The sequence below is a fragment of the Saccopteryx leptura genome, chromosome 2 (assembly GCF_036850995.1).
Source record: "Saccopteryx leptura isolate mSacLep1 chromosome 2, mSacLep1_pri_phased_curated, whole genome shotgun sequence".
Taxonomy (NCBI): Eukaryota; Metazoa; Chordata; class Mammalia; order Chiroptera; family Emballonuridae; genus Saccopteryx; species Saccopteryx leptura.
The window spans coordinates 320530255-320556964 of NC_089504.1; the positions used below are offsets into that span (position 1 = coordinate 320530255).

The 26710-nt window shown below is 54.5% G+C and overlaps 2 protein-coding genes across 2 annotated transcripts in view; one reads left to right on the forward strand and one right to left on the reverse strand.

Annotated features, from left to right (window-relative positions):
• STRADA (STE20 related adaptor alpha) overlaps positions 1-26710 on the forward strand; it is a 424012-nt gene that overhangs the window by 228186 nt on the left and 169116 nt on the right. The gene's annotated exons all lie outside the window — the stretch shown is intronic.
• Positions 3558-25727, reverse strand: ACE (angiotensin I converting enzyme). Its single transcript, XM_066363060.1, has 25 exons — positions 25330-25727; positions 24538-24705; positions 23858-23951; positions 23038-23181; positions 22379-22570; positions 21703-21800; positions 21145-21317; positions 20597-20820; positions 20109-20253; positions 19736-19834; positions 19362-19484; positions 18470-18681; positions 17663-17799; positions 16253-16411; positions 15895-15982; positions 13446-13589; positions 13073-13264; positions 11738-11835; positions 11349-11521; positions 8137-8360; positions 7663-7807; positions 7250-7348; positions 4825-4947; positions 4256-4443; positions 3558-4061 (listed from the first exon to the last, which is right to left on the reverse strand). The coding sequence occupies exons 1-25, from the start codon at positions 25621-25623 to the stop codon at positions 3832-3834; spliced, it is 3966 nt and encodes a 1321-aa protein (XP_066219157.1). The 5' UTR covers positions 25624-25727; the 3' UTR covers positions 3558-3831.

A 26710-nucleotide genomic window follows, 5' to 3' on the forward strand; every position in this document is an offset into this window, starting at 1 on the left:
TGACCAGGCAGTGGCACAGTGGATAGAGTGTCGGACTGGGATGCGGAAGACCCAGGTTCGAGACCCCGAGGTCACCAGCTTGAGCGCGGGCTCATCTGGTTTGAGCAAAAGCCCACCAGCTTGAACTCAAGGTCGCTGGCTCCAGCAACGGGCTACTCGATCTGCTGAAGACCCACGATCAAGGCACATATGAGAAAGCAATCAATGAACAACTAAGGTGTTGCAACGCGCAATGAAAAACTAATGATTGATGCTTCTCATCTCTCTCTGTTCCTGTCTGTCTGTCCCTGTCTATCCCTCTCTCTGACTCACTCTCTGTCTCTGTAAAAAATAAAAAATAAAAAATAAAAAATAAACAAAAAAACCTAAGCCTTAGGCTATAACTACCCTGCCTGCTTACAGCCTGTCTCCCACACCCAATGCAAAATATAAGTGAGCAAACATATACATCATATTTACAAACTTATTTGACCAACAGCTACCATTACTGAAACTAAAATTTTAACTCTTGAGTTTCCTCTATTACTTGGAGGTGCCTAGGAAAGGCCAAGTTGTGAACCAAGGCCAGCTGCCACTAGTGCCAGGTCTGGGGCCACTTAGCAAGAAGTATGATATATGCAGAAATCAGATACTGCTTGTTTGAGAGATTTTAGGAAAGTCTGAAGTATGAGGCTAGAGAGGCCATTTGTATGGGAAAGCCACTGGAATGGTTTGGGTGGGTCTGCAAGTTGGGTGGGATGGGATCTTAGGGAGTCACCAGGGGTGAACAGAGTGATTCAAGTTGATGGAGACTCAGATATGGCCCCTGCCTCAGGCTCTGTGGGGGAAGGAGGAGATTCAGAAAAAGAACAATGGCCTCTGCCAGTGCTTTTATCTGGCAGAAAGTTGCCTTCCTAGCTCTCTCCCTGATGCCAGACAATTCATTTCCTCTTCATATGTCCCTGGTTCCTTTCAAGGTGCTGCCCCATCACTGGAGTTCAGAGGGAGTGAGTCAGAGTAAATCCATCCATGGGCCCTTTAGGGCTCCAGCAGCCCTCCATCTCCCTCAGCCACAGTCCCCACTGGTTTTTACAGAAGTTATGGGGACTTCTCTTCCTGGCACTAGAACCCTGGGCTGGGGCCCTGGCTCCTCAGAGTGGTCTCTACAACCAAGATATCCCTTCCGATTTTAAATTGTCACAGGTGGTTGTGGGACCAGCCTGGTTGGAGTCTTGGCCCCTCTTACCTGTCTTGATGTGGCTTCTTCTTTATATCTTTAGTTGTAGGACTTCCATTAAGGTAGATTTCAGGTAGTTCTGAATAATAGTTGTCTTGTAGTTTAGTTGTAATTTTGATGTGGTTGTGGGAAGATTCAAGTGCCGCCTTTACTTATGCCACCATCTTGATTGGAATCCTTTTTGCTTGTTAACTATAGTTACCATGATGTCCACTGCATCCCAGGACTTATTTTTCTTATAATGAGAAGTTTATGCCTTTGGCCACCTTCACCCACCCTCCTACCTTCCACTTTTGGCAGCTATCAGTTCATTCTTTTTATCTAAAAGTTTTTGTTTTATTAGATTATACATATAAGTGGAGTCAAACAGTGTTTGTCTTTCTCTATCTGACTTAATCTAGCACAATGCTCTCGTGGTCTATCCATATTGTTGCAAATGTCAATATTTCCTCCTTTTTTAGGTCAGAATAGTATTATATATATATATATATATATATATATATATATATATATATATCTGTAATTGCATTTTCATTATCCATTCATTTATCAAGTGTGGGGGCTGGAAGGGGGTGGGGAAATCAGAGAAACTGTCCAGCAGCCATCACTACCTTTGACCTACGTAGGTAAGAAAAAGCTGGTCCCCCAGGAGCTGATGCCCAGCGGGCAGAGCACGGGGAAGGGCTGTCAAACCTCCTCTTCTGCCACCTTCCAGGTATACTGGGCCTCTCTCCCCTCCCCCAAGGATGCAGAAACAGGAGTCTGAACAATTTTAATATTTCAAAAGGCCTACTAGATCAGGCTGGTCAGGCTGACCACAATGTTATGTTTCTTTGCCTTCATTCTGCAGCTCAGACCTTTGGGTGCTGAATGCTGGAGCCCTCACACTGCCCACAAGTTCTCATGGGCAGCATGAACCTTGACAGTTTATAGAGATAGGCAAGGGGGGTGCTATGACAATGATCTTTGTCTGGCAGACAAAGAGCTTTCAAAACATCAGACTGAGGAGGGGGTAATTAAAGAAGTCTATTGAAGGAGAGGCTTGGAACTATTTAGAGAATATGTTTATAAATTCCATTGTCCCAAGTAACTGTAAACTTCCACCCTCTTACATATCCCAAATACCTTAACTCCACATCCTGCCCCATGAAACAGGCCTGTACAACCGAGTCTATGTGAGACACACACAAAGACATATGCACACACAAGCATAGACACAAACACACAAGGCAGTTGAAGCTGGGGGAGCAAAAAGTGGAATCAAGGATGTTGGGAGACAGATATCAGGGGCTTGGCTGGCTAGGGTCAAGGCCTCTCAGCAAAGCTGCAAAGAGGCTGGGGATGAGCGTCCAGACAGAGGGGCTAGACTGGCAGTGGAAGCTCATGGCCCCAGAAAACTGACCGACTTCCATTTGGCCAGATTCTAGATTTGGCATTTATATATCTGAAAAATACATCTAGTCATGTTAACTGGGAAAAGAATACACAACTAAGTACAGTGTGATCCCATTTAGACTATGTGCTGGGAAAATGGGCTGAAAGGAAGCTTACCAACATGTCAACAGTGCTTATCTCTTGGTATTGATAAAAAGGACTTTTATTTTATTGAGAGTTTTCTGGATTTTACAAATGTTCTACAATAAACATAGATAAAAGTTATAAAAACGTGTTTCTTAAAATGATATTCCCTCAGACACATACTGGCCTTCCGAGGGGAGGCTCAGGGTGAGGCAGGTGCTGGGGGGACACGCAGGGGCAGCCTTGGGCAGTTAATTCTTGCGTGGGCTCTGGCTACGGCCGTGCTCCAGCGTTTAGGGCCCCTCTCCAGTTGGGGCAAAGGGACCTTATGGGCAATAACACTCAAGTGGCTCTGTCCACTTACATAAGTAGACATGGAGCTGGTGCAGGTAAGAGTTTGTGGTGACCACGGGGTCAGTTTTGCACCCTCAGTGAGTCAGGCGCATGCAAGGCATTTCCCCCCAGAGAGCCTTTCATGTGGAGGACTGGCCACTCATGGGAACAGGTGGAGAAGGACTCCCAAAGCACATGGAGCTGTGAGGCGGGAAATTCAGAAAGTTTGCTTCCCAGAATCCTCCTGGGTTGGTGCCTGGGCCAGGCAGGGGCTGGCTGCCAAGGCAGGACATTGGCTGGTTGCCTGGGTTGCAGGGAAGACAGGCGTGGGCGCTGCTGGGTGGTGCCCAGGCCAGAGCTCTGGGGCATTTTCCCAGGCTCTTCTTGGAGGAGGATGAAGACACCCATTGAAGTGACAAGCTTGATTGCCAGAAGGCGGGAGAGCATCCCTGACCCTGTTCCTGGCTTCCCGGAGAGGAACACAGACTCAGAAGGAGGCAGGACCTTTAATTGTATTCACAGACTTGTTAGGTGGCCTGGTGCCCAGGGACAGGGGGGCAGGAGTCATGGTGGTTCTGGGTCTGAAGGACGGAGTCTCAGCACAGGCCAGGAGCGGGGAGGGGAGGCGGGTCAGGGCAGGAAGGGGAGGAGGCCGGGCTGGGGTGAGCCAGGAAAGGAGTGGGAGGTTTTCAGCCCACCCCATGTCCCTATCCTGGTGTCTCAGTGGCGGTTGCTCTCCAGCCGGCCAGCACGGCCTGGTCATCTCAGGAGTGTCTCAGTTCCACCTCGGAGCCAAACTGTGGCCCATGGTGGGGACGGTGGAGGCTGTGGTGGCGGATGCTGAAGAGCCTCTGGGTGAGGCCCAAGGTGGCCACCAGCAAGGCGACGCCCAGCAAGAGCAGCACCCACTGGCCCACACGGGCCTGCTGCTCCTCTAGGTCCAGGCCCAGGAAGTTGACGCGGCCGTTGCCCTGGAAGGAGCCTTCCGAGTGAGCTGGGCAGGAGAAGCAAGAAGAGCAGGGCGGTGGGCAGGGCGGTGGGCAGGACGTGGTCAGGGCTGGGGTCGTTTCAGCTGGCTTCCCTATGCTCGCTCTGAGGTTAGACTGGAACCTGCCTGAGCTGGGGTGGGGCTGGTCCTGAGCGAGTTCTGCGGGCCGACCCGGGGCAGAGGTGGGGGGGTGATGGTACCGGAGTCCGGCGTCCAGTTGTACTGAGGCCAGCCCAGCTTCTCCCCGTGCCTGCCGTTCTCGGTGAGGAGCCAGTCCAGCAGCGGCTTGAAGTAGTTCATCATGGCTGAGGCAGTCATATTGGGCTGGCCTGTGATCAGCTTCATGGCTTCTGGCCACGGCTTACTGTAGCCCAGCTTCATGGCGTCCCTGGGGGAACACCAGAGAAGGGAAACCGAGTCAGGAGGACAGGTAGGGAGGCTCCCTGGCCCTCCTGCCTCAGCCTAACACCTACCGTCCAAACCCCCTCAGCCTCGACATGGCTTTGGGGCTGGAGGGCCTGGACATGGCTTTGGGGCTGGAGGGCCTGGGAAGGTGTGGGGTGCAGCGGGAGTACGCGAGGGATGGCCGGCTCCCGCGGCTCTAGTTCCTCCTGAGGAACACTCATCACGACTCGGCATAGGCTCCACCTTGGAGTTCCCAGCCCAAGCACCGGAAAGGCCGGCGTTCCCAGAAGGGCCCCACAGCGCTCCCCAGTGCCGAGGGGTCAGAGGGTGGGAAATAGTCAAAGGAAGGCCGGAGAAGACTCACGCCAGGCGCTTCCCTGCCTCCTTGGACTGGTAGATGTCACACTGGTGCAGGGGACCCGTGTGGCCAGCCGCCTGACACAGCGCCTCGTGGAACTGGAACTGAATGATGAAGCCAACGAAGTACCTGGAGGGGAGGGGGTGGGAATGAGGGCAGAGTGGCCCCCAGGCCCTGCTGTCCAGCCTCCCACTGCAGCCAGGATGTCAGGGTGAGCCCACCCTGGCCTCCAGAGTCATCCAGCACCCCCACCACACACCTCCCTTCCTTGAAGCTCTGTCCGCCTCTCAGGGGGGCCTGTGCTGAGCAGCTCTGGGGTCACTCAGCGGGAAGGAGGGTCAGGGCAGAGCCCTGTAAAGGTTTGGCAGGCTGCAGTGAAGTCTAGTCCCTGGGGTATGTGCAAATAGAGGCCAGATGTTGCCCAAAGGGTCGCATCTATCTGGCAGGGCTATCTAGGCAGGGAAGCCAGCCCAGTGATCTCCTTGATCCCAAAGCAGCAGGGATTCCCTGGTACAAATCTGCTGCTCAAAGCCGGAGCAACGTCTAAGTCTGCAGAGGTTTCCAATGTCCCAAACAAGCAGCACAGGCCTCCCACTTTGAATGCTGGGCACAAGCCATGTGCCACTGACTTTTCTATTGTTTTCTAAAAGTGCTTTGCCATGGCTGCTGGTCAGAATTGGAAATGAGTCTTCTTTGCCCACCCCTGCCTGGAGAATTACCTATGCTAAGCTCGGAAGCTAACCGTCACGTGGGCCTGCCTGGCTTCTGGGTGAAAGAGAATGCCCACTTGGGAGCCTGGAAACCAGTTGAGAAGGCAGGTAGAGGACCTCCCTATGGGTCACCCTGGCACACTGTCAAGGTCAGGCCTATTCCCAGGTGTCCTTGAATCTCCTTGGCAGTCTGCCCACTGCTGCTCTCTGGAGCCTCTGAGCAGGCTTTCTTTCCCTTCCTGCACCCTGGGGGACACAGTTCACCTACTCCACACTTATTTATTGGACCTTTACTATGTGCTGACATCATGCTGGACGCTGGGGTGGAAAGGTGGCTGCAGTGGGCCTTCTGTTGTTGGGCTTCCAGGGACCATAGGAAGCAAGGGCTGGATGGGGCCACAGCCCTCCCGGGGCAGCCCTTATTGCCCTCTGTGCCTTGCCTCATGGGTGGCCTGGGCTACCTGAAGCTCAGGGGCACCTGGAACCCCACCTGAGGCCTCCCAGACCCCCACATCCTAGGAGGACTCCAGATCCTACAATTATCCACTTAGCCTATAGTACATAGAAGGAAAAGGCTGCACTGGATGCCTCCACACTGCAGCTGCATGACTCATGGCACTCTTGTGTTTACACATGTCATTTCAGAGTCATTTAGTAATGGTGGGTTATGGCCACCATTTCCCAAGCCTGCTATGCATTAAACAGTATGCTTAGAAGTTAACTTTTGCAAAAATCTGGTGAAGTGGGATTTTACAGGTGAGGAAATGATGTTGATATTGAGGAATATGCTTAAGAGAAAAAAGGAGTGGAGACAAGATTTGAACCCAGTTCTTTCTGACCCCAAGCCCATGTCCCCTACATCCATCAACACAGCCTCCCATTCTAATTGGGTCTCTAATCCTAGTTTTAGTGTATAGAAGATCCTTCAGGTACAGCTCACTTTATATCACAGGCAATATGTTCAATTATATATAGTAAAGAATCACAATCTTGTTAAGAAAAAAAAGAGATTGGCTCAGTGGTAGAGCGTCAGCCTGGCGTGCAGGAATCCCAGGTTCGATTCCCGGCCAGGGCACACAGGAGAAGCACCCATCTGCTTCTTCACCCCTCCCCCTCTCCTTCCTCTCTGTCTCTCTCTTCCCCTCCCGCAGCCAAGGCTCCATTGGAGCAAAGTTGGCCTGGGCGCTGAGGATGGCTCTGTGGCCTCTGCCTCAGGCGCTAGAATGGCTCTGGTTGCAACAGAGTAATGCCCCAGATGGGCAGAGCATCGCCCCCTGGTGGGCATGCCGGGTGGATCCCGGTTGGGCAGATGTGGGAGTCTGTCTGACTGCCTCCCTATTTCCAACTTCAGAAAAATAAAAAAAAAAAAAAAAAAAAAAAAAAAGAGAGAAAAAAAAGAAAAAGAAAAAAAAAAAAGAGAGTAACAGTGCTCAGGTCATTGTCTAGCCATGGGTTAAGGTTAATCATGTTAACTATCCAACCAAGGTCCTGTAACCATTAGCCAATTATGGAAGAGTTTCTGTTTTCAACTGTTTGTAGGGTAGAGGCTCTCATATAGAGACTCTCGTCATATCAAAAGAGTGAGACATGATTAGCCTTGGTCACAGGTGAGTGGCTCAGGCACCCTGTGCAGTGAGGCCAGGTCCCCAGGGTCCCCCTTACCTGGCAGGGCAGCGACAGCAGTTTGAACACTGAGCGACCTCCTCCCTTTCCCTTGTTACCTGATATAAGGCACACTTGAAGGAATGTGGAACTTGGCTCCTGGGTCAAAGTCGCCTCGAGACCTGGCCACTGGTGGGCAGAGGCCCTGGTACTTCAGCCTGTCAAGGTGGAAGATAGGTGGGAGAAAGGGTTTGGGGAGAATCAAGCCAGGGAGGGTTGGTATATTTGACTTGAGGGATGGTCCCTGCACACGGGGCTACACTGGGCATTCTAGACTCCAGTGAGCTGTGTCTCTGTGTGCGATCACCCCTACATGCCCCATCACTTACACACAAAGACCTGTGTGCACATGTACACACATGTACATTTAGATGCTTTGTGCACAGACACACCACATGACACACATGCACAGGCACACACAGACACCCATAGAGAACTCCTGACCCACACCCCCACAGGAATGTTCTAGAACCTGAGGCTCCACCACTCCTGGTTGTAGTTCTCTTTGGTGATGCTTCCATCAAACACCCTCCAGCGCCACTGGTCAATGAGGTAGCTGAAGGGGATGAAGGCGATCTTGTCGAGTGCTATCTTCATCAGAAAATTGATATCTTGCTCTGCCAAGGGAAGGAAGCCTGCTGTCAGACCCACACCTGTTTCCTGCCAAGTCCTGTCAGCTTGGCTGTGATGGGTGTGAGGGGGGTGTGCAATGGGTGTGCGATGTGTGGAGAGGGGAGGAGTGAGCTGTACCTCTTTTGCTTCTAAGACTTGCCTCTTCGGGTGGCCCGTGGGTTCTATCCTCTGGCTCACTTGGCCGGTGGCCCCTTATTCCCCATTGCTCTGTCCCAACCTCTGTCTGTGGGCCATTTAGTCCCTTGCTCCACCTCTCAACTTGCTGCCCCTTTCTGGTCCCCCTGCCCACCAGGATCTCTCATTCTTCTCTCACCGTAGTTGCCACCATCACTACTCAGCAGGTTGATGCTGTGTAGATGCTTGGGGGTAGACACTGAGAGGGCCAGCACATCTCCAATGGCTTCGTGAAAGCCAGGGTTGGCCCCCTCCCGGAAGGTCACAGGTAAGTCCTTGTACTGCATGAAATACTGTATGTGGCCCATTTCATGGTGGGCCACCACCAGGTCCTCCATGTTCACAGTGGTGCACTGCTTGATCCTGGAAACACAGGGATAAGGAGAGGGTGGGATAGGGGACAGTGGGGGGCCCTGAGGCAAAGGGATCTGTAGTTCTTACTGCATACAGAGCAGACCCCCATCACTGCTGCAAGCAGGGAACACAACATTATGGAAAAGAAAGCCAAAAGGAGATAGGTAGAGAGCCTGAGGAAAAGGGAATCTGGGGGTTCATTCAGGCCATTTCTCTGCCTCCAACCTTTCTGATTAATTTCATGTTGCTTTCTGACTATGCAAAGTACTTGCTCTAGAAGGTAGGGATTGGGACACTCCTTTTTTTTTTTTGTGCAGAGACAGAGTCAGAGAGAGGGACAGATAGGGACAGACAGACAGGAAGGGAGAGACATGAGAAACATCAATTCTTTGTTGTGGTTTCTTAGTTGTCCATTGATTGATTGATTGATTTCTCATATGTGCCTTGAACCGGGGGGCTACAGCAGACTGAGTGACCTCTTGCTCGAGCCAGACACCTTGGGCTCAAACTGGTGAGCCCTGCTCAAACCCGATGAGCCCGTGCTCAAACTGGCGACCTCAGGGTCTCGAACCCGGGTCCTCCGCGTTCTAGTCCAACTCTATCCACTGCGCCACCGCCTGGTCAGGCGGGACACTCCTTTATGGTCAGTGCAGGACTTTCTAGAATGTGGTTCTTGTGGTTTCTCATGCACACATTTGGCTCTTCCAAGACTAAGGCTTCCTGAAGGAAAACCAGTGCCTGAGCTATCCTGTATTCAATGTGCCCAACACCAGCAAGCATATTCACCCCACGATTTTTTATGGCCAGGACCAAAATGACATCAGCAGAGCCAACCCAGAAGAAAGTTCCACCTTTCTCTCCTCTTTCATCATTTTCTTTCATGAGCCAATGAAACTCTCCCTTGGATCTAAGCAGAGCCTTTCAGGTCAGCTGATCCAATTTTTCTACCACTCTGTCAGGAAGGGGAAGAGCTGCCCAGCAACCTGGTTACAATGAGGCTGGGGTCTTTCCACTTTCTATGACTCCCATACAAGGGAGGACCCCCAAAAGAACCTTTACCTCCTGATTCTGTCTGTGCCCAGCCCTAGAGCTGTAGTCCTCATGCTTTGAAGGAGAGGTTCACGGCCAGTGAGCCTGTGAACACTGGTTTGTTCTAGGCCAGGGGTCCCCAAACCTTTTACACAGGGGGCCAGTTCACTGCCCCTCAGACCGTTGGAGGGCCGCCACATACAGTGCTCCTCTCACTGACCACCAATGAAAGAGGTGCCCCTTCCAGAAGTGTGGCAGGGGGCCGGATAAATGGCCTCAGGGGGCTGACTCCCACATGCGCCCTACTGGGATCCACCTGGCATGCCCACCAGGGGGCGATGCTCTGCCCATCTGGGGCATTGCTCTGTTGCAACCAGAGCCATTCTAGCACCTGAGACAGAGGCCATGGAGCCATCCTCAGAGCCCAGGCCAACTTTGCTCCAATGGAGCCTTGGCTGCGGGAGGGGAAGAGAGACACAGAGAGGAAGGAGAGGGGGAGAGGTGGAGAAGCAGATGGACGCTTCTCCTGTGTGCCCTGGCTGGGAATCGAACCCAGGACTCTTACACGCCAGGCCGACACTCTACCACTGAGCCAACCGGCCAGGGCCTGTGTCCACTTTTAAGAGACACTTCATCCACTGTCAGATGATTTTGCCAATCTTCCAAGAGTTGGGATGCTTGTTTTGCACTTAACCTTTAAGAGACCTGGCTGGTTTTGCTTTCATTTTGGGGGATGCCAGCTACCAGGTTAGAGATCTCACTGCCTGATTGCCATACTGTGAGGAAGCTCAAGCTAACATGGAGAAAGAAATGACCTACCAGCCCCCAGCTATTCAGCCATCCCAGCCCAGGGACCCAATGTGTAAGTGAAGAAGCCAACTCGGACATTCCAGCCTCAACATGTACCACATGGACAAAAAACTGAGGAACCACCTGACCAGGCAGTGGCACAGTGGATAGAGAGTCAGACTGGGATGTGGAGGACCCAGGTTCGAGACCCTGAGGTCGCCAGCTTGAGTGCTGGCTCATCTGGTTTGAGCAAGGCTCACCAGCTTAAGCCCAAGGTCACTGGATCGAGCAAGGGGTCACTCGGTCTGCTGTAGCTCCCCGGTCAATGCACTTATGAGAAATCAATCAATGAACAACTAAGGAGCTGCAACAAAGAATTGATGTTTCTTATCTCTCTCCCTTCCTGTCTGTCTGTCCCTATCTGTCCCTCTGACTCTCTCTGTCTCTGTCACCACACACACACACACACACACACAAACCAACCAACCAAACAAACAAACAAACAAACTGAGGAACCAAACCAAAAAGCCAGAACCAAGGCCACAGACAGATGGCCTCATTGAGCCGTCCCGGCCACCTCCAGCCATCAGAGCAGATGTCTCCATCACTGCAGAGCAGCAAAGCCATTTGCACTGTGTTGCCAACCCATAAAACCATGAGAATAATTGAATTGTTATTTTATACTACTCAGTGTTGGGGTGGTTGCTTATGTAGCAACTGAAATATTATCCTCTGACAAAGACAGCTTCTGAGCCTCTGTCAGTGAGGATGGATCTGTGTGAAGTCACCCATGTCCTCATGTGTCTCCCTGTGTCAAGTCACATGCACCCAAGGAGAGGGCTAGCTGTACGTAGGGGCCTCCCTGGAGTGAGGGAAGGTTGGGCAGCTCACACAGTGCTCACACCCAGAACCGGGATCTTGGGCACTGAGGACTGACCAGGTTGGCAGGGCTAGCTGGCGTTTAAAAAGACCCTCACCTGGTGGATGAGGTTCCGCTGCCTGAAGCCAATGGCTAAGCTGAGGCCAAGGCCCCATACTCTTGACCTTCCCTTCCAACTCTGGCCACTGCTCCTGTTTCTGTTAGCTCTGGCTGAGAGGGACAGCAGTGGAGCCTTTACGTGGCTCATTCCCTTGCCTGTGGGCTCAGGATAAGGTCCGCAGGGCACAACCTGGACACACCTGAAGTCCTTGCCATTGTAGAAGTCCCAGGCAGAGGCATGGCATACCACCTCCCGCCCGTCGGTCGGCTTTTCCAGCATCGACTTGTTCCAGAAGTCAGGGGGCACGGGCAGCAGCCCCAACGAAATGAAGAAATTGTTTGCTTCCTCAAACATCCTTCTGGGTGTCCAACCCTGCAAGCAGAGGGAGCTCTGTCCAAACTGGGGACCGTGGGGACAGACTGTGTGTCGCAGCAGGGGAGGGCACCGGGAGAGGGCCAAGCTAGAAGGAAGGAACCGGCTCAGAGGACCCTCTCCCATTGATAGGCGGGGCCTCCCTTCCTATGTGTCCTTGGTCTCCCCCCCGCCCTTCCAGGGAGAACCAAGTGTCAGAAGAGGCCAGGGGCAGACCTGTTTCTTCATGGCCTCCGTGACATCCATCTTAGGGGCTGAAGGGAAGGGAACCACTAAGTCATAGATGTTGGACCAGGTCTGTGCCCACATGTTCCCTGGAGGAGGGAGGGGAAGAGATGGTGGAGACAGGAGAGATAGATGTTACTTTTTAGGCTTAGCACCATCACACAGGGAGGGTGAATCAGATCCCAGTCCCACTGATCATAAGGTATCTCTTGAGCACCTACTATTTGCAAATGTGCTGTGCATTTGACATACATCGTTTTAATCCACACATTCAACTGACAAGGTCATTACTTCCTTGACTCATGGTTGAGACCCTTGCTGGCCCTCAGGGAGTCAAGGTGACCCCTGAGCAGTGAAGACCAGTGTGACTAGCATCTGTGTACAATGCAGAAACTTTGGGTCCTTGGAACATCTACACACATGTGGCCACCACTTACTGAGCCAAGTAACCCTCCCAGTGCCCATGGCTCCTAAGTGAGGGGACTGGGGTTTAAAGGCAGGCAGGCAGGCTTCAGTCCTGACCAGTCAGTCCTGTGTCCCCTGAGGCTGGTTTATGTGCTTCCACCCGCCTTCAGGAGAGACTGATGCCTTTGCCCTTGGGATATGAGTAGACCCCAGTTCTTCGGGACTGGAGAAAAGCAAGATATTCAGAATGACCAGAAAGGTCCAGAAGTAGATGTGGAGTAGAGAATCTTTCACAGTCAAAAGAGATTAAGCTTGATCTGACCACGCAGAGTCTAAAGGACAAAGCAGTGACAGAATGAGTGAGAAAGAGAGGGCATGAGAGAGCCAGTGCCTTGCCACTCTGGTCCCAGGGGCTGAGTTCTAAGCCCAGCTTTGCCCCAGGCCAGGCCACCTGGGCATACTGTTTCCCCTCCCAGAGTCTGTTTCTCAGTCATCAGGCCAAAGTCTATCCATTCTGATATTCCTTGGTCTCATCAGAGAGGGATCAAGGACAGGTCTCTTGGGCTGCAAACACCCTCCCCTTCCTCATCCTCCATATCATGATGCCTTGAGCTGTGACGTGTGATATGGACTCCCCATGGCAAGACTCACTGTCCTAGCCACGGTGACTTGCACCACGTGGGTCTGTAGCACATGTGGCACCAAATGCAAGCAGAAGGCTCTTACCCCCAGTCCTAGCTCTCGCCGCACTCCAGCCTTGGCAACATTCCCTCCAGGCTCAAGTTTTCACTCTCCCAGCCTGAGTGCCAACTGCAAACCCTTCCCCGCCTGCCCTCTGCTCTCTGGCCAGCCCTGGTCCCACCCACCCTCATCCCGGCTTCTGTCCTCATCTCCTCCTAAAGGCCCAGCGCCCGCCCTCACCCAGCAGATGAGCAGGAATGGGGCCCTCCAGGTTGATGCGCTGGGGCCCGTAGTGGCGGTGCAGGGCCCGGCGCACGTAGGCGTGCAGGTTCAGGTAGAGCGGCTGCAGCTCCTGGAAGAGCTGCTCCAGGTCTTGCTCCAGGGTCGGCATCTCATACATAGATCTCCACGAGTCCCCGGCATCTACATAGGCTGTGGAGGGGACACAGCTAGGCCCTCCGAACACCTGACCACTCTTGAGCACACACCCCCTCCACCACCTCCGCCAGCAACCTCCCTCTCACCGGGCTTAGGGTCTCTGAGGACCTCACTTTGGGCCCCAGTAGGGCTGGGACCGTAAAGCCAATGAGTGATACTGGCAGGAGGGACTCACCATTGAGCTGGGCAGCCTTGTTGGAGAGTTCTACATATCTTGGGAAAAAAGGGAGGATGGATCTTCCCACCTTGTCTCTCCAGCTCTTCCACGCCCACAGCAGTTCTTCATAGTTCCGGGATGTGGCCATCAGATGTGTCAGATCTGAGGGCAGTGTTGACTGGCTTGAGTCCCCAGCCCTCGGCCCGCCTCCCACCTCCTTCTAAGGTGAACTCAGTCACAGAAGTTCAGAGCTGGAGTAAAACTGCACAGGCACCAAATCTAGTGAAATGGGAGAAAGGGTGGTGCCCTCTCTAAGGGGCCTACAGAGTGCCAGGCTCTGGGCTTGGCACTGCAGGGACACCGTATCAGGCAATAGCAGGGTTTCAATATGTTTGTTTCCCCACCAGCAGTTAGGTGACATGGCTGTGTTCCCAGTCAGGAAGTGGTCAAGTTGAGGCACAATCCAAAGGCCCAGATTCCAGAGCTGTTGCTCATCCCCTGCCTGGGAGAAATAGTCTGGAGGTCACAAGACCTAAGTTCTTGCTCTAGTCTCTCACTGACCCCCAAATTACCTTGCAAGTCATGGGACCCTTCTTTCTCTGTCTATAAAGTGGGATAATTCTGACCCTCGCCGGGGAGTCAAAATCAAATGGGAGCCTGACCAGGCAGTGGCGCAGTGGATAGAACGTCGGATGGGGATGCAGAGGACCCAGGCTCAAAACCCCAGCTTGAGCATGGACTCATCTGGTTTGAGCGCAGCTAACCAGCTTGAGCCCAGGGTCATTGGCTTGAGCAAAGGGTCACTCGGTCTGCTGTAGCCCCCGGTCAAGGCACATATGAGAAAGCAATCAGTGAACAACTAAGGTGCCACAACAAAGTATTTGTGCTTCCAATCTCTCTCCCTTCCTGTCTGTCTGTCCCTATCTATCCCTCTCTCTGCCACACACACACACACACACACACACACACACACACACACACACACACACAGAATCAAATGGGAACATGAGGCCCCTGAGCCGGGAATGTCACTCATTCATTTCTGTGTCCTCACAGGGCTCAGGGCATCTTCCACAAACTAATCAAACTGAATTGAATAAGAGAATAGCATCGTCAAGAAGCCAGAAGTCCTGGGTTTGTGCCCTGTCAAAGCCACTGACCATGTATGAGGCCCCCTTGATATGGACTACATGGAGCTGACATCCATGTTACAGAGCAGGGCTGAGGACGGTGTGAACTATGTGTCAGTTCCAGAGCCCCACACAGACTGACAGCGGCTTCCCTTCCTACCCTGCCTGAGCCAGATGACTTCAGACAGCACTCAGCACTGTATTATCTGACTTGCTACATAATAACCACTTCTTTCAAAGAAAGTACATTCAAATCAGTTTTGTTTGGAAAAAATTGTATTTTGAGAATTTCACATCTGCCTTCTGCTGATGTGAGTATTCTGTTTCTGTGGGAGTTTCTTATTTTCACTAATGGCCGTGACCTGGTGTCCTAGCCCTGGATTAAGAGGCTAATTGATGGGGGGGGGGGGGGCAGGAGGATGAAGACTACATTCCCTTTAATGGTCTTCTCTGTAAAACACACAGATACATATGCATGCACACACACATCACACATGTGCACATGCCCCCCCAACACTTGCGTGCATACTCACATACACAACCCGTAGGCCAAACCCTGTCCCAGGAAAGCTGTTTCTTTCTCCTGTTTATTTTCCATTTCCCCTTCTATTTGTCATTGTTCTAACGTGGGAGTTGGGCACAGGGCCAGGAAAAGACTGTTTCTGGGTGGAGATTCCTCAGAAATAATGTTTATGCCTCTGGCTCCCCAACCCTGGGAAGGGTGGGTGGAAGTGGGGGAGGGGTGTATCTATCTATGTGCGGTAGTTGGGTGTCCAGGGAAAAGGTAAGGATTCACCAGTGTGTAGTGTGGCGAGAGAAAGGGAATAGGCGACAGTCAGCCCACACTTTCCAGCAGGAAGCGTGGTTGAGAGAGTAAAGAGGGAACAGCCTGGACCATGGAAGTAGTTTCCACAGTTGTGGCTTCAGTGTTTAGGGGGCAAGTGAGGGTCCAGAGAGAGCGGGAAAGCCATGGATAGAGTCAAGAAAGGAGCATGGAGGGGAGGTGCCTCGAGTTCCTGTCCCAATTTGGGAGTCTGAGTCCTGGAAAGACAAATTTGAGGACCCACTGCTCTGAAGGGCAGAACACATGGAAGGGTCCTAGAGGGAGCAGATGGGTGGATCCAAGGGTGGGCAATGGGTTAGGACAGAGAGAAGTCAGTGTTGGTTCTAAGTGGTGGCAGATAGCCCCAGTCATGGGAAAACAGGGAGGTGAGTTTCCTGCACATGCTGATCCGAGTTAGGGGTGACTAAACCCCTTTTCACAGGCCAGAACCCCTACTGCCGCACCAGCCCCAGCCTCCCCCGGCCCTTCCCTCTCCTTGCCCACGGGCGCTCACCAGGCTCTAGCTGTAGGCAAGTGCCGTTGGCGTGGCACACAGAGGCCACGCTGTAAGTGGTCTCCATGTCCATCAGGATCTGGTTGTACTGCAGGGGAAGGAGAGAAGCAGCAAGCTCACCCCTTGCTGCCTGCCCCACCCTGGCACCACCACAGTGGGCGGAGCCCTGGACCGCGGGAGCGTGTTCCCAAAGCGCTGCCTCCTCAGTAATTCTGTAGGTACATGTTGACGTGGCAGGTGTCACGGCTTGACGAACAGAGGAAGATACAGCAGCACCAAGGCCAGACCCTGTACTGGGCTCGCTGACCTGAGCTGGGACCTGGTCCTTCCACTCCCTTGCTCCCCCCACGCCACATACCTCCTCCAGCTCCGGGACAGGCAGTGCTGCCCGCTCTAGGTCCTGAATCTTGTGTATCATCCGCTTCAGGGTGGTGTTTTGGAAGTACGTCACGTCAAACCGCCTGGCCCGGTTGCCATAATTTAAGGTGTGGTTTGCCATCTGCGCATTCTTCTGCAGCTGAAGGTACAGGGGGAGCCGTGTTGGGAGCCCCGGGAGCTTTAGAGAGGCCTCTGAGGAGGAGGTGCCGTGGGGAGAGCCAAAGGGACTGGGAGTGGCGATGAGGACAGCAGTGTTACCAAGTTGTTGCCTTTGTCTGTAAAGACTCTCTTCAACCTGGACTGTCTATCATGTCCTGGGTACAGTTCAGGGCCCTCAACAGATGCCCACAGACATAATCTGGCAGAGCAGAGAAGGGGAACACCACCCGATATCTTAAAGGCAGGCTGTTAGGCTGGAGGCAACTTGGTGTTAGCACCGTGGCTGGCCTCTCTGAGCCTCAGGGCCCCATCTGTATAATAGGAGTAAGGTCATTGATTTTGCAAGGCTGTTGAGGAATAAAGGAAGCCACAGATGTAAAGTGCCAAGGAACAGTGGCCCACACACAGTGGTCTTCAAGAAAAGTTAGTTCTCCGGGGCTCACCTTGGTGTAATCTGTGTTCCCCACACAGGCAGGGCATGGGGTTGGAAGGAAGGGTAGCCCTGGCTATATGGCAAACAGGCTTTCAGTCTTTGAAAAAACTGACTTTAGCATCACTTACTTCTATACAGATTATTCCTTCACTAACAACAGATTGATTTTAATGAGAGACAAGTTGTTTAGGTATTGAGTTTATGTTCAACCCAAGCCTGAAATTGAGTATTGTTTTAGGCCCAGGCTGGTTGGTTCAGTGGTGGATCATCGGCCCAGAGTGTTGATGTCCCAGGTTTGATTCCTGGTCAGGTCACACAGAAGTACCCATCTGCTTCTCTACCCCTCCTCCTCTCGCTTCTCTCTCTCTTTTACCCTCCTGCAGCCATGGCTCGATTGGAATGAGTTAGCCTCAGGCGCTGAGGATGGCTCCATGACCTCGTCTCAGGCACTAAGAAGAGCTCGGTTGTTGAGCAATGGATCAACACCCCAGATGGGCAGAGCATCGATCCCTAGTGGGCTTGCTGGGTGGATCCCGGTTGGGGCACGTGCAGCAGTCTGTCTCTCTGCCTCCCTCCTCTCACTGAATAAATAAAAAAAAATTGAGTATTGTTTTAAAGATTTCATATGGATTTTTCACAAGTTCCGACAGCTTCCCTGTACTGAGGTGACATGGGGGAGGGAAGAGGGGGAGGTCTGCACTGCCTTGGTTTTTGGAGGGTTGGTCCCTGGGCAGAGGAACACACGTATGTGCTCGGCGACCATCTGTGTGCATGCACCAGTGTGGACCAGGCACCTACCAGGATCTTGCTGTTCTCTGTGCTGATGTTGGTGTTGTAGTTCCAGTTGGCCTCTGCATATTCATTCCAGACCACCAGGGATTTCTCATCATATTCCTCCAAAAATTCGCTGGCCTGAACCTCATCGGTCACCAGGGCTGTGGGACAGAAAGGAGGGAAAGAGACAGGCCTTCTCTTGCCCTCTCCCGTGACTAGGTTGAGTCACTGCCCCCCTGCCTCACTCCTACCTTCCCCCTCTGCCTTCCTACTCCCTCAGAGCCCTGCCCCCCTCCACTTTTCCCACTTGGGCTCTGGGTTGTCTGGCTGCTGGTTGTTGCCTGGTGAGTTGCTGTTGGGCTTCTGGTTGTTGCCTGGCTGGTGGTTTCGTGGTTGATTGTCACTTGGTGGGTGACCTCCTGGCTGAGGACCAGTAGGAAGTTTCCAAAGCAGAGCAGGAAGAGGGAGAGGAGGCTGGGCAGTCTTGGAGCAGCCCAACTTTGGCCCATGGCCGCAGGACAACAGAGCCCTTCAACCACCGCCCCCTGGCCAATAAGAACGGAACCTGCAGTGTGACCTCATAGAGCAGTGTGACCAGTCTGCCTGCCTCCAGGGGCCTCAGATCTGGGTACACCCTCTCTAAAATGCTAGGGAAAAGATAACTCCATCCCTACCCCAGGGCCCTGTTGATGAGCTAAGGGGATGCCCGGCCCTCCAGAGCTGTGCACCAGGGCCCAGCAGGAGGAGCTGACCAAGAATGGTGCCTGGGTCCAGAGCCCAGAATTGAGAATGTGCCTTAGGGCCCACTCCACCCCTCTCTCAGAGCTTTACCAATATCTTCTGGGTAATTGTCAGGCATCAGAGGCTGCCACTGATATTCTGGCCAGCCCAGGACCTCGCCATTCCGCTGGTTCTGCTCCTGCAGCCACTGGCTGACCGGCTGGAAGTAGTTGAGCAGTGGCTGAGCGTCCAGGGTTTCTGAGCCGATCATGTCCTTCAGCACTTCCTGCCAGGGCCGTGAGGAGCCTGCCCGCAGTACCTCCCTGCCAGGCAGAGCGGGCCCCATGGACACAGGGGACTCAGGCCAGTGTCCGCTCCTGGCCACCTGCTCTACCTCTGGTCACTTCTGCCTCCCACTGCACTGCAAGAACAGTGGCATTAAGACTCTGGGGCCTTGGCCCTGGCCAGTTGGTTCAGTGGTAGAGCGTGAGCCCAGCGTGTGGATGTCCTAGGTTCAACTCCTGGCCAGGGCACACAGGAGAAGCAATCATCTGCTTCTCTACTCCCCCTTTCCTTTCTCTCTCTCCCTCTTTCTCCCCCTCCCCCCCACTCCTGCAGCCAGCCATGCTTGATTGGTTCAAATAGCTTGGTTGTGAGCATGGCCCCAGATGGGCAGAACATTGGCCCCAGACAGAGGTTGCCAGGTGGATTCTGGCTGGGGCACATGCAGGAGTCTATCTCTCCTCCTCTCACTTGGAAAAGAAGAAAAAAAAAAGACTCTGGGAGGTAGGATTCCTATGAAGGGGACAGCTGACCCTGGGGCATCAGATCTGGACACAATAAACATTTAATAAGAGAAGGAAAGTGGGGGCAGGGAAGAAAGGCACCCTCCATGAGGCTGGCTCTGTGCTGCCCCCCCGGAGTGGCCAGTTGCCTTCTAGGCATATCCTTCACCAGGCTCGCCCCTCACCCTCCCTCTTGCCCTCCATTTCCCCCTACACACCGGAGCTTGTCCCCTGCCTTGGTAGACTGGTAGATGTCACACTGGTGCAGCGGGCCCTGGTGGCCTGCCTCCTGGCACAGGGCTTGATGGAACTGGAACTGCAGGACAAAGCTCACAAAGTACCTGCAGGCACAGGGTGAGCATTAAGGGGGCTGGTGGGGGTTTCTTGCCCAGGCATTATCCAGCCTTGCCCAGGGCAGAGGATAGACCGTGGCTGCGTGGGGAGAAGGGAGACCCACGCCTGGCTCAGGAGAGACGCCCACTCGAATGCCAGGGCAGAAGGTGGGGACAAGCTCTGGGAATGGGAGAGGCAGAATCACAGGAGTAGAGGGAAGGGGACTGAAGGTATCACAGAATGGGGGGAACAATAGTACCTGATGTATGGTGTCATATGTGGAACATGAAACTTAGCTCCGGCATCAAAGTGGGTTTCATTTCGGACAACTGGAGGACAGACACCCTGGTACTTGGTTCTAGAAGAGTATGGTTAAATTATCTTAGGACCTAAGTTTGGCACATGGGCTGATTCAGCCTTTGAAGAAAAGATTGCTAAGCAGGCATTCCCACCAGGTGAGCTGGGGAGGAAGAATTCCTCGAGGAGGGAGCTTTTGGCAGGAAAGAAGGAAGCAGTAGGGAAAAGGATGGAGACATCACTAGAGAGGAGGGACGTGGGACTGATGGAGGCAGGAGGCTCCCGCTTGCCTGGGGTGGGGGCAGTTACTTCCTTCCTGATCCGTGTTTACTCACCGAAGATACCACCAGTCAAAGTTGTAGCGGGAAGGAGGGGTGCGTCCACTAAAGACCCCCCAACGCCACTGGTCCACCAAGTAGCCAAAGGGTAGGAAGGCAATTTTTTCCAGTGCCATCTTTAACAAGAAATTGATGTCGCTCTCTGTTGGGAGATGAGAAGAGTGGTCAGAGGAGGAAAGGGAGTCCAGCTAGGATCAGGTGGGCCTGGGGAGAAACCAGCCGGGGGCGGGCGGCTGGGCAGAGGCAGAGAAAGGAAGGCTGGCCTTCAAGACTGGGGGCCCTGTTTGGCAGAAAACCCACAGGCAGTGTTGAGTTGGGGGCTCAGGGTGGGCAGTGAGGCACCAGGGGGATCCCCAAACCTGCCTGAACTGGGAAAGTGAGGCAGAAACAAGGAGGGCAGACGGGGGCAGTGGCACATGAAGTCCTGCTGTGGGCTGGGGTGGGGCTTGGAGGGCTTGGGCTGGGTCCTCTATGCCCCTCCATACCCGTGTCATTGACGACATGATCTAGCAGGCCAATTTTGTACAGATGTGCAGGGGTGGAGACGGAGAGCGCCATCACATCCCCGATGGCCTCGTGGAAGCCAGGGTTGGCCCCTTGGCGCAGGGAGACCGGCTGGTCCTTGTACTGCAGGTAGTACTGAATGTGGCCCATCTCGTGGTGCACTGTGGACAGCTGGTCCATGGCGACCCGTGTGCACTGTTTGATCCTGGGGTGGGGAGAGGGAAAGGGGGAGGCTAAAGGACAGGGCAAAGCAGGGGCCAGAGCATGGGGAAGGTACTGCCCTGGGGCTCGGGGCGCTGGTGGAGATATTCTGATCCTTTGCCCTGCCTCAGCGCACATCATTCTAAGGTACAGGGCTGACCACCTGCAAAGCTGCTGAAGGAAGCAGCCCGATGGCAGCCCTGGAATAGACTAGCCCCCCAGCCAGCGTTGGGGCTGGGGCAGAGGCGGGCCTGGGAACTGGCTTCTCTATGCCTGGGCTGCCTGCCCTTCATGGAGCCCTAGAACCCTCCTCGTCCCGTGTCTATACCTGAAGTCTTTCCTGTTGTAGAAGTCCCAGGCGGAGGCATGGCACACCACCTCACGTCCGTCGTCTGGTTTCTCCAGCATGGACTCTGCCCAAAACTCAGGAGGCATGGGTAAGAGGCCCAGGGAGGTGAAGAACTCCTCTGCCACCCGGAACATGTGTGTTGCGTTCCAGCCCTGGTGGTAGGGTGCAGGTACAGGTCAGGAGCTGGCTGCTGGAAGCTCGCTGTGCTTACCCTGGGCAGGTCTAGGGTCCTCCACCCAGGTCAGCTCCCTGCCCGTGAAGGGCATTTCTGCTCTATGGCCTCCCTTCCCTGAGGTGGGTCCCTAATAACAATAGAAGATAAGCAAAGTGGACCCCTCATACCCCACCAGTGGCAGCCTGGCACCTCACCGAGGACACCCCCCCAACTCATTGCTTGTGTACACACTCAGGATGCTTTTCTATAGAAAGGGAGGGACCAAGGTCCCTACTCAACCCATCTCCCTCACATGACCCCTTCCTGTCCCTCTTCCCCTGTCTCCTTCTTATTGCCCCCACCCTGGCCTTCCCTGAGCTTACCTTCTGCACCATAGTACTGGTAACGTCAAGATTGGGCTTGTCAGGGAAAGGCACCACCATGTCATAGATGTTGTCCCAGCTCTGTGCCCACATGTCCCCTAGATGAAGGAATGGAGCTGGAGAGCTTGGCTCCCTGCCCAGCCAGTGCCTACTGCTTCATCCCTGGCACCAAGCAGCACCCTGGCCCACAGCTGCCAGCCCCCGGGGCTGAGGCCTGGGATATTCACATCAGTCCTGCTCTGATTCCCAAGTACTCTGAGTGTCCCAGAGCTGGTGGAGGCCAGTCAGGAGCCCAAACAAGGCTGTTGGAGCCTTTTCTGATGGTGCTGGAACCCCTGCTTTCCAAATCTGAGGCAGGGCCACTGGAATGGCTTCCTAGGGCATATACTATGGCTATTCTTCCTCCTCCACTGGAACTGGAGTCAAAGCCTTCAGCGTGACTCTTAGCTCAGCGTTTTACCAGCTCTCTGACCTCTCCCAAGTCACTTATGTACCCTAAGCCTCAGGGTCCCCATCGGGAAAGCAGGAGCAATAATGAGAAGGATAACCTGCTTTATGATGGTGTTGGGTTAGCCACACGGGCTCCTGCATGTGGGAGGGAACATGCAGTGCTTGGAAATGTGAGACACGATGAGGACAATTCCTGGCACGAGTGGTGACAAGGCCAGGTCCTTACCCAGCAGGTGAGCAGGGATGGGCCCCCTGAGGTTGATGTATCTGTCCCCATAGCGACGGTGTAGCACACGGCGGACATACGCATGGAGGTTCAGGTAGAGGGGCTCTAATTGTTGGTAGAGCTGCTCCAGATCCTCCACGAAGGTGGATGACTCATACCAGGAGCGCCAGTAGTCCCCCGTGTCTGCGAAGCCTAGCAGGGGGTGGTGTTGGAGTGCAGCTTAGGCCAGAGGCTCTGGCACCTCTGCCTCCCTGCTACCACTCTGCCACCCTTCTAGCTCAGGATCTGTGCACCTCAGCTAGTGGAAAGGACGGCTTGGGGACTGATGGTCAACAATTTTCTAAGTACAAGTTGAACTCTAGCTAACTAGGTCTTGTACAGGCAACAGGCAAAGAGGAGTGCTAGGGAAGGAAGGAATACAGGAGGGACAAGCAGGAGGACTGGTGTGAGGGCAAGACGGCAGCCTGGAGGCAGGCAGACAGGGCTTAAGCCTGGTTCTGCTATCCACACTCCGTGTGACCTTGGGTCAGAGTATGGAGTCACCCCAACAGCTGCTCTGTCAGCCTCAGGTGTTGGGGCTCAGTGGAGACAGTGGATGAAAGAGTCCCTTTCAAGCTGGGAGGACAATACCCACACAAGGGAGGCCGGAGCATGCTCACCATCCTGCTTGTGGGCCTCATTGCTGAGGGCAGTGAATTCCTCATACAGGGGCTTCAGTGGGATGCCCACGGCATTGTGCCAGCCCTCCCAGGCATACAGCAGCAGGCCGTAGTTTCGCGAGACAGACAGAATATGCATGAGATCTGAGACACAAGTGAGCAGGGTCAGAAGACTTCTGTGTCAAAGTCAGCATCAGCCTTCATCAGAACTTGCACATTGGTCCTTTCCATCTCCACCTGCTTCCTCAACATCATGACACCCCCAAAGCCAAGGGCAACCTATAAGCTGGGCAGGATGGGGCCGGGAGCTATATGAAGCAAGCACCCAGGCAGGGCCCTTGTCTCCAGGAAAAGGACAATCTAAGGTGGTTGACACAAATACGACATCCAGAGGCCAAAACGCAGACAGACCATTGGATGGAGTGGCTGACCTCAGGCTGCCTAGTAAATGGGGGTTGGGTGTGGGAATAGAGAAGACGGCTATAGTGGAAGCCAGGAGGGACCTAAGGCTTGAGGAGAGCTCTTGGGGAGACTGAGAGGGCCCATGAAAGAGGGAAGAAACCCCAAAGCAGTCAGGAGGAAGGATAGTGGCGATGGGAGAAGCCAAAGCACAAATGGGGTGAGGGTGGGTGAGGGTGAGATGGGGGCTGGGATTCTGGAAGTCAGATTGCCAGGAAAAGCAGGGTGTGAGGCACCTAACAGTCCAGCCCCAGCTGGAGGTCAGTGCCGATGGGTTTACCCATTCTCTCCACTGGTCATCTTCCTGGGTGCACGGTGATGGGAAGGACTGGGAAGCCGGAGCAGAGAGAGACAGTAGTACCTGGATCCAGGGACCAGCAGGTGTCATTCCTGTTGGGGTAGCAGACCTTGACAGTGGAGAAGATCCTGTTCATGTTGCTTAGCAGAGAGTTGTACTAAAGAGTTAGAATTGAGAACATGTTAGTGATGAACAGCCCCAGACTACCTGGTCACCTCTCCCTCCTTTTGCTAGAAATAAAAGAAAGCCCAGAGAGGAGATGTGGCTAGGACAGGGCCCTCAATGGCACTGGGAGCACTTCTGATCACCAGTACACTGATTCCTCTTCCAAAAGAGGCAGCCAGTGGAGGTAGTGGAGGTGGAGACAGGTGTCCTGGGAGTTAGGGGCCTGCTCCGACCTCGTGTGCAAATCCCTCTAACTCTTCTCTGGCTTTGATGTCTTCTCAGTCCCCACTCTAAGGAAGCCTATAAACCAAACAGGCCAATTAAGAAATTCTGAAAACTTGCTTCATCTTTCACTGTTTACTTGCATTTTACTTTCTACTCCATAATACTTGCTTTAACAAAAAATTACTTCCCATCGCCAAGAAAAATCAATGCTTCAGGAAGCCATTCTACACTTAAGCTGGTTTCCCTTGCAGATCCTAGGGTCCCTCCCTCCCAGGTTCTCCTCCCCTCCTCAGCTGGACCCTGGGAGGCAGCCAGGACACTTCTGCCTCCACCCTTAAGTCCACTGGGCCCACCTGCTGCCGCTTCTCCAGGGGCAGGTTGGCAGGGCCCAGAATGCGCACGCCACTGAGGACTCTTCGCAGTATTGGGTCAGTAAAGTTCTGCCAGATTGGGTCGTACAGTTCCTTGGCCTTCTGGCCCCAGACCTCCGCGAACTCCTGATTGAGCAGGGATGCTTCTTCCTGTGGGCACCAGGAGGGCAGGGAAGTGTATATGAGGAGGCGGTGGTGCTGGGGGAGGGGAAGAAGGCCAAGGGCTCTTGGAGACTGGGGCTTCCGGTACCACTCCCCTCTCCCCAGCCCTGGGGTCAGGAACTGGGGACTCTGCCTCAGGGGAGCAGTGAAGCAGAAAGTGGGGCCAGAAGAGGGGCAAGGAGAGGAGACGGAGTAAACAGTGATGAGCAGCGACAGAAACAGTGAGAGAGGGGTAGGTTGCGGCCAGAGAGGACGAGGGCCCAGAGCAGAGCGGCCACCCTCAGCGAAGGCTGCCCTTGACCCAGGCCGAGGCCACCCTTGAGCGCTGCCACCTAAGGGGACTCGGTCTCAGTGGGGTCAGCCTCATCCATTCAGTTCTGTGTTGGCACGGATCATGGGCCCAGAACTGTGCTAGGCCACCCACCTCCTGTGAGATGGGGCGGGGTGGGGGTGGGTGGAGTGGGAGTAGGCGCGCGGCCCCACCAGGACCCAGCGGCCCCGCGAGGGGCACACACCGGGCGGGACTCCCCGACCCCCCACCCCCTCAGCCGCAGGCCTGTGATTGGGCGCCCGGGCCCCGCCCCCGCCTCCGCCCGGGCCCCGCGCACCCACCTGGCGCCGGGCATTCTCCTCTGTGATGTTGGTGTCGTGCTCCCAGCTGGCGACCGTGCTCTGGTACAGCACCTGCTCAGCTTTGGGGTTGAAGCTCTGCACGAAGAGCTGAGCCCCGGCCTCGTCGGCGGGAAAGTCTCCGGGCTGCATCGTCGGGTCGAGCGCCAGGGCAGCGGGCGGCGTCGGCAGCAGGAGCAGCAGCAGCAGCAGCAGCGGCGGCGGCGGCGGCGGCGGCCGCAGCGGCAGGAGCGGCGACCGCAGCCCGGGCCCCCGGCAGCCTGACGCGACCCCCATGGCGCGGTGCGCGGTGCTGTCCCGTCTCCCGCGTCGCGCCCGCTCTGCGGATTATAAAACCCGGCGGCCGCCGCCTTCCGACACACCCCCACCTCCCCGCCCCGCTGCGCTTCCTCCTCGGCTCCAAAGTCCCGGCCGCGCGGGCCTAACGGAGCGGGGCGGGGACCAACGCGTCTTGGCCCGCCCGGACAGGGGCGCCGGCCCGGGGAGGAGCCGAAGCGGCCCCCTACGGGGTGCAGCCGGAGGGTGGCAGATGGGGCTCAGGTCAGGCTCCGGCAGAGGAAGCTAGCAAGGAGGCCCCCCATTCTCAACAGCACACCTCTGAAGATGAGACACCTAGCAGTTTGCAGGAACACCTAAGCCTATCCACTGTGTCTTTTCTTTGCCATCACATAGCCTCAGAGCCTCCGCGCGGGAATCCGGGAGCCCAGCGGTCTCTGACGCTCAGTCTACTGGCCTAACAGCCCCAGGTCTCTGGGGCTCTGGAGTGGCAAGGTGAAGAAACTGCACAACGCCGCTGGCGCAGCAGGGATAGGGTTTATGATCAGTCACCAGGGCTGGTTTCTTCAGTAGGCCTGCGTATGTATGTGTGTGTGTGTGGGGGGGGGGGCATGTGGATGGGGGGAGAGTGTAGGCTTTGGCAGGCACCTGGGGCAGCTGCTGCAAAGATGTTCAGAGCCTCCTGCCCCAACACACACACGGGGACTGGGTGGGGGTCTGCCAAGAAAGGGGAAAAGAATGGAGGGGTTGTTCTGGGCTGGGAGGGGGGACAGAGAGACAGGAGTGCTGGCATATCTGCCCTCTTCCCACACCACTGGGGACACAGCTATGAGTCGCTCATGCAGAAGCAACCACAGACTGGCAGCCTTTGATAGCTACAAAGATGAGCCTAGAGATGAGAATAGTCCTTTCATTTGACAGATGAAGAAATTAAATCTCAGGTTGAGTGGCTTTCCCTGAGTCACCTCCAGTCACCACACTCCCTGTTGGTCTTTCCCTTTCTCATCCATGTGTCTAAGTGGCAAGCACAGGAAGAGGGAGGAGAGTGGCACTCTTCTGAGGTGGTGGTAGAGGCTGGGTCCTCCAC